Genomic DNA, 19,401 nt, shown 5'->3' with positions numbered 1-19,401 from the left:
TGTCTGAGAAAAAAACCAACGCTTTTGGGAGAATCCCGAGGGTGGTATTCAAAATGGAACTTCCTCTGCTGGATCAAACCACTGTTCCAATCAATTACCTTTTGAGTTATCTCAATAAATGCTCCAACTAGTCCAACTGTCTAACTGGTTGGCTGGCTACCAAAAAAATGAACATCATCTGCATATTTAGCTACACACTTTAACTAAATCTTCGAGTGATTTGATCTAAAAGAAATAGTTTGCAAGTGTTCCTTGAGTACTGAGGAGTATGAAAAACAGGTAAATGCTAAGGATTAAGTTCCATTCATTGAAGAATCTAGGAAAACCATCAAACAACAAAACAGACAAATGACAAAGCAACAAAACAAAAACAACAAAACAGAGGAAAAGGGAGAGACCAAGTGAGGGAGTAATAAAAGATACAATTAAAAGTATTAAGTAAACATTTTTTCTGGAATTCAGGTTTTTCCCTCATGTTGCAGCAGAATGTGCTAAGTTTTCTTAGATGAATTTTCTTAGAGAATGATGAGGTGAGTGAAGTTAGCAGATTTTTTTTTCCTTCCTTCCTCTGCAAAACCTAAAGTGTCACACTTGAGCATTTTCAATTTGTCCCCAGTGCCAGGCATTAACCATGTACTACTCCAAGTGGAGAGTGATGTAACAGCTGGTGTTGTCCTCAGATTTTTGGTTTGGCCTCATTCAGGAATATGGAAAAAAAGCCACAACAATCTCTCTGTTCTTTTTGGGAAACAAATGTAGATGTTTTCAGATTGGTTCGTAGCTAAGTGTTTGCAGCTGTAATTTTGGGGGGATATTTTTGTAGATGTACGTATATACTTCTTTGTAAGCTTTGTAAGTATTATAAACCCAAACAGTTTTGGTTAGTTTTATTATTTGCATTTTGTGATTAAGAACACAACACGTGGCCAGTAGAATTAAAAACAAATTACTGAAGTTCAAGAGCAAATTGATTTTCCTGACCAAAGGGTAAATGCAAAGAGCTGAAGCTGTTAATATTCATAGGACAACAGGAATTTCTGGCCAACACAAAGAGGTATTATTTGGGAGACAAAATAAACAGACAAAACAAAAAGACACCCAAAAATTTAGAAGTTTTTTCTCAATTAGAAAAGAAAACATTCTTACCATTTTCTTGATCGCCTAGTGGAAATTTGAAATATACTGGTTAGGGGTTGAATTGTGTCCCTTCAGAAAGATATGTGGAAGCACTAACCCCAATACCTCAGCATGTGACCTTATTTGGAAACAGAGTCTTTACAGAGGTGATGGAGTTAAAATGAAATCATTAGGGCACCTGAGTGACTCAGTTGGTTGAGTGTCCAAGTTGGGCTCAGGTCACGATTTCAGTTTGTGAGTTTGAGCCCTGCATCGGGCTTGCTGCTGTCAGTGCAGGGCCCACTTTGGATCCTCTGTCCCCCTTTCTCTCTGCCCCTCCTCTGCTTATGCTCTCTCTCTCTCTCAAAAAAGACAAGAGAAAAAGAAATCATTTGAGGGGGCCCTAATTCAGTATAACTGGAGTCCTGGTACAAAGGGGAAATTTGGACACAAAGACAGACATGCACCGGGAGAATGCCGTATGAAGATGAAACTGTATCTGCCATTAAGCCAAGGAACTCCTAGAAGCCAGGAGACAGGCCTGGAACAGATCCGTCTCCAGATCCTTCAGTGAGCGCATGGCTTTGCCAACATTGATTTGGAACTTCTGGCCTCCTGAACAGTGAGGCAATAAATTTCTCTCATTTCAAGCCTCCCGGTTAGTGGTACTTTGCTATAGAAGCCCTAGGAAACTAATAAATCTACTAAATGTTTTTTCCCTAAATTCAGAAGTAAGAACCTGCCTAACCAAAGTGTCTTCATCTTACAAAAAGTTTGTGTCTCAAAATTCCTTTGTAGACACGCTCAGACTAGAATTTATTTCCAACACTGAAATGGGGATTTGATTTCCAGGCCCGTACTAACCTCTCATTCAAATGAACTATCTTCAATAAGTAGTCCAGAGACAATATTTAAAAGAAACCTCTGGTTATGATCCAGTTAGAAACACATTTTACGTCATTATACATACACACAAAATGGACACACATTTTATGAAATTTCCTTACTTTTGATATTTCCATTGTGTTACATTTTACTTATGTAAAATTATATAAAATACTAGTCACAACTTGCTAAATTCAAATTTTATGACCACTAATAAGTCATGACTCACAGTTGAAAAATAGTGTTCTAATAATTACACTTCTCCCTTGCTTGATATATACAATGATACTCAATGAATTTTGTTGAATTAAGATCTATGTTCCCACAGGAGAGAAAGAAAACACTCGTTCTTTCTCTGCTCCATTGCCACAACCAGCACTGGGCCAAAGAAGTACAGATTTTGTCCAGTCTAGATGGCAGAGAGGCACAGAGAGGAAGTGGTCCCAGATAAACCCAGCAGTGGGCATGAGAACATAGTTCTAGAAAGCCTTGGGTACTTCCAAGTCTCCTTTAAATATTCTTTTCCTTGTTGAACCACAGGATGGTGTCAAGAGTGAGACTCAGGGACACGTGATCTCTTTGGATTCCTCCTGATTTCATGACGATGGCATTCTTTATCAACCCACATTCTTTTAGATTCAAAAAACATACTTGGAGGGAACTAAGGAACATGTCATTTTTTTTTCAGTTCCATATCCCCAACTACTTCTATCTCTGGATGCCTTTCTAATGAATATAATTCAGAGATTTGAGGGGAGTGAGGGTGTGCACACATCGGGGAAGAGCTTCTCATCAGGGAGAGGGAGGGTTCCTTTCTCTACTTCTATTGTGTCCCTTCTGACAGTCAGAATGTCAGAAGTGAAGATAACTACCTGCTGACTGACCGACATGCCAAGATGCTCACCCTGTACTTCATAGGGGATTTTGCCCAGAGAAATGTTTTGAAGTCACAGAAAGGAATTCCTTTTATAATACTGAAGTCATGTTAACAAGCCAACTGCTCTCCTTAAAGAAGTTTATCCCTCAAACTCACAACTGGTCAATCCCCAAATTGTGCTGGTTCTACCTAAAGAAAAAAAGACAAGTCTCTTGAACTTGATCTTTCCATTACCACTGCCTTCGTCTTTCCCAGGGTCAGTACAGTTTCCCTGCCATTCACACCAGTTTATCCTTCATATTCCAGCAGGTTCATCCTCCTAATTTAAAAGCCTTTCCCACTTCCCCATTGCCTTGAAGTAAAATCCAAATGTCTAAACCTGGCACTGAAGGTCCCTCCCAATCTAGGTCCATCCAACATACCACTGTAGACCAGTCACTACACTTTTGTAACTCCTCTTGTTTGTACGTGCTGTTCCCTCTGCCTTAAATGTTTCTTCCACCTCTCTCAGCCTGGGTAAATATTTCATCTTTCAGCTCAAATGTCATCTAATCTGGAAAGTCATCTCCAGCACCCTGGAGAGGGAGCCGCCTCTTTCTGCAGGCTCCGATACACTGTTCATAGCTATAAACGAGCAACACAACACCAGAATTCATGAGTTCAGATGCTTGCCTCACCTCCTGGATTCGTCTTTATCTCTGTACCACTACCAGCATCTAGCAAGGTACCTAGAACACTCCAGTGCTCAGTAAATGGCTGAGTAAAATCAGCATCACCAAGACTTTGCTGAGTGCTAACGCTACCAGTTTGAAGTAATATTTTGAAAACATACACTGTTTAAATAGTAATAATTCATTTATTATTTGTAAAATGAATTGGGCTGGCTAGAAGCATTTTCAGACATGAGCATGTAGATTATTTTAAGTGCTCTTGTTCTCTTCTATTCAAAACTTAATGAAATCACAACTATGCCACAGGCTTCCTCTCCCATCCCGAGACACATGAAATTATTTTCTTTCCTTCCACTGCACAATGAGGTGGGAGTTCTGCCACTATGCCAGCAATGTAAATGCCGTACTTTCTGTGGTGTTCAGTGAGCCCAGAAAAGGATATGTTCAGGCAAGGTAATACGGCCTTGCCACACACTGTATCTGTTTGTTCTGGCTTGAGAGCAAGAAAAGAAAATTATTTCACTTCACTGCAGACCCAAAGGTTGTTTGGGGCTTAAAAATTTTTTTGGTTTAGTCACCAAACTATTTTCGAGGCAGTTGGAAGCTTTCACTTGTCTCTGAGAGCCTTGTTCAGAAAAGTGAGGTTTATCATGGATTGCCTTGGGGAGGCAATAATTGAGAATGTTAAAACAGTAACTTTACGGGGGAGTTGATATGAGTTGATGAGAAAATACTTTTAGAATGTTAATAAGTAAGTTAAAATATTTTCTGATCTTTAGTTCAACAAAGTAAAAGAATATGAGGATACCTGCAGAACAGAGGGAGGAAATAGCAAATAATTTTTACTAACTTTTAAAAATAATTACCATTATAACATTATTGATGGTTTGTTGATATAGTTTTTATTTAAAAGATCTTAACTTCCCAAACTGTTGAGTCTGAATGTGGGTTTCTTGAGGGAGACAAAAAGATGCAGAAAGCAATGCAAATTATCCTGTCATCTTCCTTCCTCTGCCAGAGGAGGGTTTTACACAGTAAACGAAGTCACTGACTTGTTTCTACTCTATCATGATTCTTACATTGGTTTTTAGGATGATGAGGAACCGGCCAATGTATGAAGGCTTGAAGTCTACCTTCCCTTCAGCTTTGTGATCTTCCATAACTACATGCAAGAGCTCGTTCAGCATGTTCTGAGTGGCTATTATGCGTCAGAGCCTATGATAGATGCTGCAGATACATAGGCTAATAGGATATGGTCCAAATCCTCACAGAATTTATAGACCAGGGAGAAACAGAAACCTGACAGTTGATAATGATTAGGAAGAAAAGATACATGGCTACCATGTATTGAGGGCTTTACCTCAATAAGTCAAGGCTTTGGGCTAAGAGCTTCACATCCATTTTCTCATTTGGTCCTCAAAGACACACTTGGAGAGAGGTATCACTAACTGGATTTTTTTCAGATCAGAAAAACAAGTCTTCAAGAGGGTAATTCACCAGCTGGAGGCCACAGAGCCAGGCAGGGCTGAGATTAAAGTCCACGTCTGTGGAAGCCAGGGCACCAGACGTTACGCTCAAGCACTATGCAGTCTGTTAGATTAGGGTCATGTAGGCATTATTAGGAGAAAGGTCACAAACAGGAGAATTCTTCCACAAGGGAAGAGAGTGTGCAAAGGAAGGAGGCAGCATGGAGCAAGTGCAGCTCTCCAGACGCGGCAGGTGCATCTAGGCAGGGGCACCCGGGACAGGCAGGCGTTGGAGTTTTTGCTAAGTCAAGGAACTGAAAGTGAAGGAGTCATTTATAAAAATACTACACGGTGTATCAGTGGTCCACTCTGGCTGGCTGTCAGTTCCTAATCTTGATTTCAGGGGCTATTTTAATCTAGACAGTTAAGTTATAGTTCTTTCCATGATCATTTTGCTGACAGCAAAATACTCATGTATCATACTAAGCTCTTTCTAAGCCCTTAACTTTTTCTGGCCGTTTTTATTCCCTTCAATATAATCTGAGTAAAGCAGTTCAGTTCTTTGCTTTTATTGATTTTTATTCTTACAGTTGATGAGAAGATACATGATTTCCTGACCACAACCTTAAAGGTTTTATCAAATGTATCGTGTGTCTCTCCTCTCCCCCACTGCCCAGTATTTTTATTTCTTTACCTAGGTATCTTAATTTTAAAAGTCAACTTGTTGGGCTTCCTAATACTTTGTGTGTGGTTTTTTTTTTTTTTTTTTTTTTTTACCATTCATCTCCCCACTATTTCCCATTAACATGCCATTCTTATGCGAGAATTAAAATTAGTTTCCACATGTGGCTCTGTGACAACCTGCCCAAGTGTTATAATGTAGTGTCCAGAAGAGGCAAATGTTTAGAGACAGAAAGTAGATTAGTGGTTGCCTAGAGTTGGGATGGGGGATTATAGGGATATTGAGGGTTGTTTTAGTCAGTTTGGGCTGTTCTAACAAGATACCATAGATTGGATGGCTTAAACAATAGAAACATTTACTTCTCACAGTTCCAGTGATTGGAAGTCTAAGATCAGGATGCTATCAAGATCAGGTTCTGGTGAGAGCTCTCCCTGGCTTGCTGGCTGCCACCTTCTTACTATATCCACCGATGGTGGGGGTGGGGGTTGGGGAAGAGTGAGCACTCTAGACCCCTTATCTCCTTATAAGGACACCAATCCTATCATGGGAGCACCACCTCCATGGCCTCATCCAAACCTAATTACCTCTCAAAGGGTCCCATCTCCAAATATCATCACACTGGGGATTAGAGCTTCAACATGTGAATTTTGGGGGAACACATTTAGCTCACAATGGGGACTGACAGCTGAAATGTACAGGGTTTCTTTTGGGTGATGAAGATATTCTAAAATTGCTTGTAGTGATGGTTGTACAATCTTGTGAATGTACTAAAAAATCATTGAATTATATACTTTATATAGGTGAATTACATGGTTATGTGAATTATATCTCAATAAAGCTTTTTAAAAAAAGTTATTTCCGGGGCACCTAGGTGGCGCAGTCGGTTAAGCATCCGACTTCAGCCAGGTCACGATCTCGCGGTCCGTGAGTTTGAGCCCCGCGTCAGGCTCTGGGCTGATGGCTCAGAGCCTGGAGCCTGTTTCCGATTCTGTGTCTCCCTCTCTCTCTGCCCCTCCCCCGTTCATGCTCTGTCTCTCTCTGTCCCAAAAATAAATAAACGTTGGAAAAAAAATTAAAAAAAGTTATTGCCAGTTCTTCTTAAAGAATAAATAGTCCTTTTAAGAGGTTTTATACAGTACAAACTATTTCTTGGCAATTCATTCTGATCATCACATAAATATATAAGGGTCATAGGAAAAAACAGGGCAGAAGGTTTTGAGAGTTTCAGATTTGATTCCAGAGTATTTGTAATGACACTTCCTGCAAACCATTCTTTAAGCCACTTTCCAATAGTCATCCAATGAAATGGAATGCAATGCTAGAGCCTCACCTTACCTGTGTTAAGAAGTCTTGCATTCAAAAAATTGAAAGGTACTGAAGAATAAAAAAAAAAAAAAACAAGAGAAAAGCAATATACTACTACTCTTCATGTCTGAGTAGTTTTGTCATTTAGGAAGAACTATCATATTCTTTAACCCTAAAATTGCCCCCATACGTAAGTATATGAATCATTATCATCCCATTTTATAGATGAGGAAGATGACCTGATCAAATTCACATGGCTAGCTAGCTGTCAGTCTCTGCACATGTTTATTTGATAGCAAGTTTACTACCTTTCTGCTGCTTTCCCCACTGCTTTGCACTGACTACTCAACACCTCTAATTCTTCCATGGTTTAGACAGGGTGATCTCTGTAAAATTTTAAAACATCCCCATCTTAGTTCATAATATCCTCTTAATTTGGAGTAATTAGCAAATATTTAGACTCAGAGACACTGTAACCATCCAATGAGAGAACTCACAGAGGTCTTAATTATTCTCAGTGACTTCTTGTTACTACCAAGTATAGACTAGATCAGTGATGAAATCTAAGTTTAGATACACAAACCCATAAGGGTTAACTTGGGTTTGAAGTGAGGCATCTTTTAACTCCCTCTTAGACTGTGTCTATGGAGGGATTAGGGGACAAGCACAGAGTGCTATCCAAGTATCAACAAGCTAGAAAGAATATTGGCTTACAGATAAGGTAACTGGTGGTGTCACCACCACAAGCAGTAGAGGGCTCTCTAACATTACACACAAGACGCACAAGCAGGACTACCATTAGCTGGTGTGTTTTCTGGTTAACTCCTGCATCATCCCCATATTACCCATATTTTCTTGTTTGCAAAAGGTTATTCTAACTATCAATGCTTGGTCAGACCAGATGAATTCTGCTGATAAGAAGTTTCAGTGAAATTTTCCCATGCTGGGCCACTACTAACCTGTTAATGAACCCTGGGGCCATGCAAATTCTTAAAAAGGCCATTGCAATTTGGAATTGCAAGGTATTTCACCATCATAAAAAAAGTAATCAGTAACAGACAATGAATACCATAATCTGAGAGACGGAGTAATGAACAAGAGAATCATGTAAACTTTCTTAATCTCAGTTTCCCACTTTGGTAAATAAACCAGGGAAACAAGAGGATGCTAACACATGAAAGCAGGTACATTAGTTTAGATTAATCATCAGTTCCTGACTTCATCTTCCATCATCATTCTTTGAGGATATAAACTGACTTAGTGGTTATTGGAAAGTTAATCGAGCAAATCAAAATACTGTGGTGAAAGTTGAGAGTTTTTTCATAGATATAAGACTCAGGGTTAAGATTTGTTTCTTAGCCTGTCAAAATCTTTCTATACATAAAATAGAGATCCTACCTAAAGATCCACAATATGTAAGGAAAAAAGTCCAATAGGATATAAATCATACAAAGAGCCTGAGGTATAAGTAAAGCCTGGAATCTGATAAAACATACTATCTCATTAGTGACAGAAGGTAAATTTAGTCACCTGAGAAAACAAAACTCTATGCAAGGCTCAAGATCAAGAGTCATATGCTGTACCAACTGAGCCAGTGTGGCACCTCAAGAAAACTTATTTCATTTCTTAACTTAATATGGTTTCCCAACTTACCTCGGATATGATTTTACTTCTTTTGGGGAACTTTGTCAAATGGCAAGAATATCTATACAGTGCTATAGAGTGTACTGAGTTTTATCATTCAGTATAAGAAGTACATATAGATATTTTAGTATCTTCAAAAATAATGGAGACAGTCTTAATGACTCAATAGATATGTAGTAAGATCCCATCTTTGAGCCATTTGAAGTGAATTGTAAGAACTGAGTCCTTCACTTTATAGAGGGTCATATTTTAAACATTTAACCTCTGCAGTTTTTTTCTAAAGGTCATGAGTTCTTCTAAACAGTCAACTCCATCTTTGAAGGTCTATAAATTACATTAATAAACAGATAGCAAAATACATTCAAGGGAACCAAAGTATTTATTTCATTCTTAGCTTTCAACCTCATCTATTATTCTCATCTCAGTTACAGATTAGCAGTAACAAATTTATCTTCTACATACTTTCACAACATGCTAAGAAAGGCTAAAAAGTCACTCATGGAAATTGTAAGCTAAGGAGACATTAGGGTAAAAACACACCCTCTAATAAGATCATATGCTTATATGAGGTTAAATAAAACAAAGTAATGTTATCCATGTAGGCACATCTCTATTATTATGCTAATCACACTGTCTATTACTGAACTCATCACATGTATTGTAATTGTCTGGTACTGTGACTGCATCTTCACTAGCATGTGGCCTCTTTGAAGCAGAGCTTGTGTCTTGATTACTTTAGTATCGCTGGTAGTACCAAGTGTTTAGTATATTCAACAACATTGTAAGTATGCTTTAACAGATAACACTAACACCTAGTAATTGAAAGCATCGATTATGAAAAAAAAATACTTCACGTAAGGTCATGATATTAAAGATGTTATTTGGGGACGTTGAGTAGTAAAGTGTTAGATTCATATATATACATATACATATGTGTGTGTGTGTGTGTGTGTGTGTGTGTGTGTATACCTGCTGTCAATGGCTTTACACAAGCTATAATCATTAACTAGAGTTTAGATGTGTGTTTCTCTTAGTGTTTGGACCATTTGTGTCAGATTTGCTTTCAGGAAGCTTGCCAAAATGTATTTACTTTCCCTGTCACACCCAGATTCAGATTCAGTAACTCTAGGGAAAGAGGGCAGCAGGAATAAGCTGTTTTAAAAACTTAGTTCCTCACGTAATTCTCATGCATCTGAAGTATGAGAATCATTGGCCACTCTGCTCAATACAAATAGGAAACACAAATTTTTTTAACTGGTATCTCGAGCTATTCTTTTACTCATCTACTTTTAATTCAGTTCTAGCCCCTTACTGCTCTTAAACAGAACTGAGCAAAGCATTCATGCCATCAGTCAGCACGCATACCACAAGGCTCTGCAACCTTCCTGCTTCAGGCAGCGTTAACAGTGGGGTCGGTTGGCAACAGTCAATCAGAGGCTCACAGGAATCCTTAGCCTAAGGTACTGAACTGGATTTAGAAGAAGCAATCATGCATAGGAACAGGAAAGTTTTCTGCATACATGCTTAAATTCACATGAGATCCTTAATGAAGAGAACTACACAAACCTGCTCCTTGCCTTCAGGAGGTTTATAATCAAAGGCAGGCATGGGCTGGAAGTGAAGACTGCAGGGTAATCAATCAAATTAAATTCTCAGAGCCAGGGAGCAATGAATACACCAATCAGCATTCCTGAATGCAAACTCAAATTATTCCTCTTACATAGGCTTACTAATATGGACTAATAATGCAAAATAATTCTGGAGGAAATCATGCTAATTCTATTTTAGCTTTCATTAACTCCCTCAGCAATATTTTCTTAACAGTTATTATATCATCAAGCAGCTTATTACAGAGTTCAGTAATAGCCAAAATTCTTATCTAGAATATGACTGCTTAAGACCTTTAAGATTGATGTCATTATAAGAAAAACAAGTCCCCAACTTTGAAGTTGGGAAGCATATCAAGACTCCAAAAAGTGTACATTAGATTTAGTCTGTTGCAAGCTTTAAGCATGTGGCCCTTTCCACTGGGTCAATATAGAAAAATTTCAGACCTATCCATAAACCACTTTCTGCTCCCTTGGGTTATTAATTTTTAGAAAAGGAATTCTTGGGACACCCCCATCAAGTTCCCATTTCAGTGTGCTCGTCATTACAGTGAAAGAAAAACAACCACACTGGTCTATGTCACAGTGTACATCTGCAGGGAACACCCTGAAAATAAACACCGAATTTTTGTAAACCTGATTTTCATTGTTAAAACATGGACATTCAGTAAAATATTGGTGGCATGGTTTTTAAAATTGAAATTCACTTTTTCCCAGATATTTTCAGTCTTATAAACTATTTACTATTTGATATTTGAGATCATTTTCACTAATAAAACCCTTTAGAATTTTCTTAAAGGAAGCATTTACATGGAATCATGATAATGCATGTAAAGTTGAAATATAATCATATGGTTGGAAAAAGTAAATTTAAAAATCATAAAACGTGACTTTGGGCTACTTTGAGACTTCCTCTGTGCCTCAGTTTTCCTACTGTGAAACTGAAGGACTGAATTCCAGTCATCACAGACGTGACTTCCAGTTTTAACATTTTAGAATACATTATTCACTTATTCATTCACCAGCAGTGTTCTTTTTAACAAGCCTCTTTGTTTAAATTCACCTTTCTTTGCTTTGGTATAATTCCCCCACCCCACCCTCTGCAATCCATACTACAATCATTAACGAACAAAATAGAGCTGTGTGCTCAGTCATTCTTACATAGCAGTTCTTAGAAAAGTGTTATATATATATAAATAAATCTATCTAGAATTATTTATGGGGAAATTCTTCCTTAACATTTATGTCCATGTATTACAATGTACTTATTGACAGAAAACCCTTGCTTAGATCTGGACTCCAGGAGAGATCCTAACATGCATTTTTAAAAGGTCTTTAGTGTATCACCATCCTTTAAAATGAGCTGAGAGCTTGCCACAGCTTCCCAACATTGCTAAGAAGCTGACTCAGTTGTATTATAAACCTGTTCAATACATTCTTTAGTTTCTGTTTTCCTTCAGATGTCAAAGATATTTTCTTACATTTATTCTCTTTCAAGGAAGGAAATAATTGGACACAACAATCAAGTGAGAAAGATAAGAAATTGGGCATAAATGTCAGTAAAAGCAGCAGTATAATATTCAAATTCTTCTGGTGTCAGGGAAGGACATCATGTACGACAGGCTCCACACGTTTGCAGCACACGACTAAAAGATGCCAAGTATTGGCAAAGTTACATGGTTTCGTACCACTCAGAAAATACAGAAGAGAATAAAACAAAACAAACAGGAAAGAACACTACCTTTGGAGAGGCATGATTTCACAGGCCATTCTTGTATATAAATTTGCCAGGGACCCTCACAACTGTCTCTTCCACGCCAATTGGGTCTGCCTATACAGGAAACGTCTTCTCACAGTGGCTAACCTGGGCTTGGGGGTGAGGCTGCACCTCACAGCTGGAGAAGCGACTTGCTCTGCAGTTAGCCAGTGTGCTGCTGCTCCCAGCCTCCAAACTTCTTCAAGCAATGCTATTTTATCGGCCGCCTCTCTACATTTACACTGCAGTCCACTTTGACCTTTTGTTCCAGGGACGCAGCTGAACCATCCAGCCAATCAGAGGAGCAGCTGTTGTAGTGCTTAAAGGCGCTGCTTCTTTTGCTCCTGCTGCTCCTCCCTCCTCCTGCTTCTCAGTGGGCTTGCCTAATTCTGGTAACTCGAAACTTTCCTCTTAGCAAATCCACAGAGGAGCTTGTCAGTCTGGGGAGAGCAACCAATAACTACAGCAAGAGCAAAGAGTCCCCCTTACTTCAGTGTTACGGAGACTGCCAAGGAGGAAATCCATTTGTCAAGGGAAGACACTGCCCTATGAAACTAAGGGTTTCTGTGACAGAAGGCAAGAGCTAAGCTCCATCCTGTCTCTTCCTTAAAAAAAAAAATCCAAACAAATCACTGGCATTGGAAGGCATGATTCTTCTAGGAGGAAGGCATGCTTCTAGACCCTTGCCCTACCCACATTTATTTCCTGCTGTTTGTTTACACTGCGGTGGTTACCAGTCACTGGTGACATCACCCAAGGCACGTAGCTCACACTTCTGGGGAGAATACATGTCCTAAGACTGTTCAACTTCTCAGGGGATCAAAGGGTCTACTCCCACAGAAGTTATTTCAACTTATTATCTCTTCATTTTATCTGTATAAAATTGAATGTGTTTATTTGTATAATCATTTTCCTCTAAGAACATCAACAGTATGTTTTGACTGGTTGCTTATTTATGTATTTATCTAGAGATCTCTTTATCTATCTAGCTATTTTTTTTTTTTTACAACTAACACCAAATCAATTTTCCATAAGGTCTGCTGCCTGTTAATTATCCAGTCTTCCCTTGCAATTTCTGCTTCAGTATGGAATACTAAAGTGTTGTTCTGGGGAACGTAATTATTAATCCATAGATTTCATACACTGCAGGAACAAGAGAAGTACATTTTTAAAAGATTTCTTTCAGGGGGCCTGGGTGGCTCAGTCAGTTAAGCATCCGACTTCAGCTCAGGTCATGATCTCAGAGTTTTGTGGGTTCGAGCCCCACATTGGGCTCTGTGATGATGGTTTGGAGCCTGGAGCCTGCTTCGGATTCTGTGTCTCCCTCTCTCTCTGCCCTTCCCCTGCTCTCTTTCTCTCAAATAAACACTAAAAAGTTTTTTTTTAAAGATTTCTTTCATATCACGAGAGCTTACAAGGAGTTATAAGAAAGCTCAGGGCATCGTTTTTAGAAGAAGAAAGGGCAGAGGGACAGAGTCCATGGTGTTGAGAAACAGTGGGGTCTTAAAGGTCCAAATAGGTATCTTCCTCCTCTGTAGTTTTTCCTATTTTTTTTCACAGACCACTCATAATTCTGAACTTAGAACACAAAGTCTTATTATGTGTCCTTTCCTTTACTATACCTGCTAATAAAAGCATTTCATTGTCTGATTAATCCTCTACCATATTTATGAAAATGGATTAGTCATCCTGAAACTTGTGTTCAGATATTAAGGTAAAATATCAATGACTAAAATCAGCCTTTAAAACAGTGAAAGTTGACTTAAGTCCAGAATTTACTTTAATTGCAATTGTCAGTATATTCTTTTTTAATATCAGATTTGGAAATTCTAATTTGATTCTATAATAACAACTTAGTTCTGTATTTTTGCTTAAGTTTATTTTTCAAAATGTCTTTACATCTTAACACTTCAATAAACCACGTGAGTTAGAAAATCACTATTACATACCGTAATATCTATTTGATTGTTGAGTAAACCAGGTACTAGAAAATTAAGTAATTTGTTCAGATTTACACAGGAAGTCAGTAGCAGAACAGAAACTGGACTCAGAGCTTCTTAGGTCTGCTCTGGAATTCTGCTATGTCATAGTGGTTACTCTATACTATAGGAGTTTTTAAATATTTTGTAAGATACAGATAGGTTTAGAAACACAGTGGACCCTTGAACAACACAGGTTTGAACTGTGCAGGGTTAAATATAGTAGGGTGCTGTAAATGTATTTTCTCTTCCTACTAATTTTAATAACATTTTCTTTTCTCTAGCTCACCTGATTGTGAGGATACAGTGTGTAATATACATAATATACAAAATATATGTGAGTCGACTGTTTACATCATCGATAAGGCTTCCAGTCAACAGTAGGTCATTAGTAGTTAAGTTTTTGTGGAGTCAAAAGTTGCGCATGGTGTTTTGACTGCACAGGGATTGGCATCCCTAACTCTTATATTGTTCAAGGGCCAACTGTAGTTGAAGTTCAAATGAAGTAATATTTTGTCTTTTCTCAATTTTATGAACACATCAATACTATATGGCTAAAAGGAGTTCGATAATAAAGGACCTAGCATCATAAACATAAGCTGTAACTCAAACTACAATTTGCATTTAATATATACTAGAGATAAAACATTGAAGAACAGGGGCATTGGGCATTGAGGAGGGCAGCTGTTGGGATGAGCACTGGGTGTTGTATGGAAACCAATTTGACAATAAATTTCATATTTAAAAAAAAAGAACAGGGGCATTCATATTTTAACCTATGATTCCACCTATGTTTCCTTATAAATTAAGTCTTCATATCAGTATTCCTCTAACATGCCATATTACTAGTGAGACATCAGTGGTTATTTTTAAAAATTACCAAACATGAGAACTCCACAATTACATGCCTTTTCAAGTTTCTATTATTTATAACAATTCCTCCTCTTTTGGGCTCTCGGTCTATTTTCTGGGCATTACTTGATGATCATTGATGAATTTATACCTGGACTGCAGCTCTTTCTCTCTACCACACCCACTGCCAAAGTCCTTGATCACTTAAATACCTTTGCTATTTCTATTCCTAACATCCTTGTATCAGTTCCTCAGGTTGGGCAGCAGGAGTCTCATTCCCTGGACTCTGCCAGTTCTAACTCCCCAAACACTGATATCCTGACTGCATCTGCTCCACACTTAGCCCTACTGTTCATCACTTACCCCCCACGCTTCTGCCTCCCCCACTCCTCCCTCTCTTCCTTAGCCTTCTCTTCAGCAACAACTGTTCTGTCTGTAGAGTGTAACCTGCACCCAAACCAACTGGCATGCAGCTTTAAAAAAAAGGCACATTCCTGGCTCTCCTCAGCATTTAGTTATTTCTAAAATGGGCTCACTAGCATCCTCCGCTTCTTCACCCTCTCTAAATCCTGCCAGCTGGGTTTTCTACTGCCAGACTGCTAAAACATTGCAAAAGAAAGTCACATAACCCTGGCAACTAGTGACACTAAAAATTCATGCTATTTAACCTCAGCATGAACCTCGATACTGTGTGGCAACCTTTTTACTTATCTTTAAATGATTTTTCACTGCATCCCCATAGAAACTGCTACAAATCTTCACTGCCACAAATCTGAACCTCTCTCAGTCAGTAACTGCCTCGCCTCCTAAATTTGTTGAGGAAGCCAAGATCATCAAATGCGAGTCATTACCTTTGTTCTTCCCTGTTACCCTTATGGGTTTAAGTGCACCCCCGCTGTCCATATATACACAACACACACAACACACACACGAACACACACACAATCTTGCCTTCCTCTATTTGACTTCTTCCTAGTCTAGCAGAAAAGGTCTCATTCACAGGACTCCAATTTCTTATCTACCTTTTGGATCTCTTCATTTCCTCCTTTCTCTGGAAGAAACCTGATCTCTCCTAGATCTTAAATCTGTCCCCCTTCCAATAGGAACCTGAGTAAGTATCCCCTAGCCTTAAAATGTTTTCCTCATCTGCCTTGCCTGCTGGTGCTGCAGTGCTATTTTCCCCTCCTCCCACTGACAGACTTCCCCAAAACCTACCTCTGCTATTCCCACTTCTGCATAAGTTACTGACTCCCCCACCCCATGCCAACGGACGTGGGACTTCACCACTTTTCTGAAACTGCTTTAAGGCCACCAATGCTCTTTGGACTATTAAATCTCTACTCTTAACTTTCCAGAAACATCCACCTTTGGTTTTCTAAAAGTTTCTGGTTCCCTGTAATCTTTCCTGGGGATTCCCCACATGTCCTTGATTACTCCATTCTCCTTTTATTTCATTTGTCCTTCCTTCTCTCTTATCCCCTCCACACCTTGCTTTCTAGCCCAGCACCATTCAGTACAGACATTTTATTAGGACTTAATAAGCTGTGCTCTGGAAATACGCTCCTGGGGATTGGATCCAGACTCTACAACAGATGAGCAGTGTAAACTTGGGCAGGCTATATAAAAAGCTCTGAAGTTGCTCTGAAGAATAAATGAGATCACATACGTAAAACATGAAGAATAGTGCCTGGCAAATCACTAAGTGCTAAATCATTATTAGTACTATTATCCTAATCAACACTTCCAAGGCCTCATATTATCTTATCCCCAAATTTCTCCTCCTCCTGGCCCCTCTTGTTAATGATGTTGTTATTCTCTTTATGAATCAGATTCAAAAAGTGAGTCATCTTTATTCCTCCTCCCTCGCCTCTCCTTCAAGCTGTTGACTATCCTGTCTCTTTAATTAGCTGACCTTGGTCATTTGCAGTATGAGAATGATCCTTCTGCCTCCATTCACCTGATCTCCAAGATCTCCAATGCATACATTTCGCTGTCAGGGAGTTTCCTACTGTGATTGTAATCTGCTCACTCACTCTTCTGCTAGAAACCTTCATTAGCTCCAAACCATCTTTTTGATGAACCCCAATTCTTTAACATAATGACTAAGACTCTCCACCAATTAACCTCAATCTACCCCTCCAGTTCATCTGCTTATACTTCTTAAAGAAATCACTCCAGACAAACCTGGACACTATTTTTTAATCTGCTCTACACTCTTCTACCCCAAACATGTGTTCATGCTGTTCCCTGTCTGGAATATTTTCCCATTCCATTTTCTTCTGGGAAAATTCCATGCATACATCAGGCTTTGGCCAGTTAAAATAAATTTATTTTCCCTTTTCAATTTATACAGCCCTATGCATCTCTAATATTATTTACACCCCCCACCCTGCCCCAGTTTTATTATTATTTGAACCTATATATTATTTCCCTACTGGAATATAAGATCTGCAGGATAAGGACTCCATTTCTGCTATAGCCACTACACAGAATAGACACTTAATAAGTGCTGAATGAATTAACTGATAAACCTAACACTCTTCCAGAAACTGAAGCATAGCTACTTTAATTGGATTTTAATTTGTTGAGCAATATTTCCATCCACTTTTTAACATTTCCCATTGTAGGCTAACACTTAAAGTAGACACCTCATATAGGTTCAAATAAAGAATGATAACCAGTAACTGACAAAAGAAATAAATCAGAGTTTATGCATTGCTGTGCAATCACTGCGATGTAAAAAGTAGGATTCTATCCCAGACTTCTGAAAGCTTTTTTTTTTAATTTTAATTTTTTAACGTTTATTCACTTTTTGAGAGCCAGAGACAGAGTGTAAGCAGGTCAGGGGGCAGACAGAGAGGGAGACACAGAATCCGAAGCAGGCTCCAGGCTCTGAGCTGTCAGCACAGAGTCCTACATGGGGCTCGAACTCATGAACTGTGAGATCATGACTTGAGCTGAAGTCGGACGCTTAACCAACTGAGCCACCCAGGTGCCCCATCAAACTTCTGAAAGCTTTTAAGCATTTTACATTATCCAGTTTCTCCTGGATTGTCTATTTCTTTTTCTACAATTCAGCTGGCTTGCGGACTTCTGATTTTCTTACATAATTTCTTCAGCAGATTCCAAGAGCTTGGTTCTATGTGTGTTTGCCCTTGTGCTATCAAGAGCAACAATTGCTCCAAAAATGATGTGGCTTCATTTGCTTCAGTTTCAACATCAATTTGAAACAAAGAACTAAGAACATTTCTTGGCCACATTAGTTTGCTTTCATATATTGTTTTAAAATCAGACTGATTTATTTCCTAAGACAAAATGACATATTAATTTCTTTCTTACAAATTTGGTAACAAGGTGCTTCTTAAACAAGGTTTCTTCCTCATATTTTTATCAATCTTTGTAAAATGGACTAAGGAGCAACACCTTTCACAAGACAGTCACACAGTCCTCATAAATGGTAATGACTAAATCTGATAGGAGTTTTTCATAGTCATGAAACCAATATTTTCACAGTATGTATCATTTAGATATTCTGGTATTGCTGCACAGGATCCTGATTAAACTTGCTCTTGGGCAATCTGTGTTAGAATACCAGTGAATTCCTCAGGCGCCTGGGTGGCTCAGTCAGCTGAGTGTCCAACTCTTATTTTGGCTCAGGTCATGATCCAGGGTTGTGGGATCGAGCCGAATTGGGCTCCGTACTGAGCATGGGCCTGCTTAAGATAATTCTCATTCTCTCTCTCCCCACCTCCTCTCGTGCTCTCTCTAAAAAAATAAATAAAAAATAATACCAGTGAATTCCAGGGCTCATCAGAAAACATCATCATCATCATCATCTACAACAAATGTCAAAAAAAAAAGGGGGGTGGTGGGTAGGAACTGGAGAGGTAGTATATGTAAGGCAATTAGCATTTCTTAAGAATCTATGCTGTGCTCATTTTAATAGATGTGGATCTGAAGAAGTTAATTAACTTGAACACTCAGCTAGTAAGTGGCTGACATGAAGCCAGCATCTGAATGCCATAGCATTTCCACTATATAATAACTCTTAAAGATTATAAAGTATTATAATTACCCATTGATATATATTATCAATGAGCAACAGGAAATAAAGAATCCTTTCTTTTCTTTTGGTCTGAGGTTTACACTTAGATGAGTGTGTATGCTTATATTATAATATCTTATAATGCTTGTCTGAACCAAAGACATACACTGGACCAGAACAAACCTCTTCTGCTATCGTGAGTCAACATTTTGTGTGTGTGTGTGTGTGTGTGTGTGTGTGTAGTAGCAGCAGCAGCAGCAGCAGCAGCCAGTTGTAGTTGCAATGGGGGAAGGAAGTGGTTGGGGTGGGCTGTTGAGAGAAAGAGGAAGATAGAAAAAAGATGGAAAAATTATGCTTTAAGTGGCATTCTTAACTATATTCCTTTTAAAAGAAGTTAATGGTAATGGTAATGGAAATGGGAGGTGGGCTGTCACTTGTTTTTATGTTAAAAAACCCATCTTACAGTATTTAAGGATAATTATTAAAACCTTATAAAAGATTTATTTTAGAAATCAA

General features: G+C 38.6%; 1 protein-coding gene across 11 annotated transcripts in view; it reads right to left on the bottom strand.

Annotated features, from left to right (window-relative positions):
- FAM13A (family with sequence similarity 13 member A) overlaps positions 1 to 19,401 on the bottom strand; it is a 366,689-nt gene that overhangs the window by 108,679 nt on the left and 238,609 nt on the right. Inside the window, exon 1 of one of the 11 annotated variants that reach the window (XM_015073642.3) lies at positions 11,995 to 12,722. The exons of 9 other annotated variants lie outside the window; for them this stretch is intronic. In XM_015073642.3, the coding sequence (XP_014929128.2) occupies positions 11,995 to 12,023 (29 nt within the window). In that variant the 5' untranslated portion in view covers positions 12,024 to 12,722. Of the gene's footprint in view, positions 1 to 11,994; positions 12,723 to 19,401 lie in introns of those variants that run through there. One more of the 11 variants, XM_015073641.3, reaches the window with a different exon arrangement.

The sequence above is a fragment of the Acinonyx jubatus genome, chromosome B1 (assembly GCF_027475565.1).
Source record: "Acinonyx jubatus isolate Ajub_Pintada_27869175 chromosome B1, VMU_Ajub_asm_v1.0, whole genome shotgun sequence".
NCBI lineage: Eukaryota > Metazoa > Chordata > Mammalia > Carnivora > Felidae > Acinonyx > Acinonyx jubatus.
Note: the sequence above shows the minus strand (reverse complement) of the source record. Positions and strands in the feature narration are given on the sequence as shown.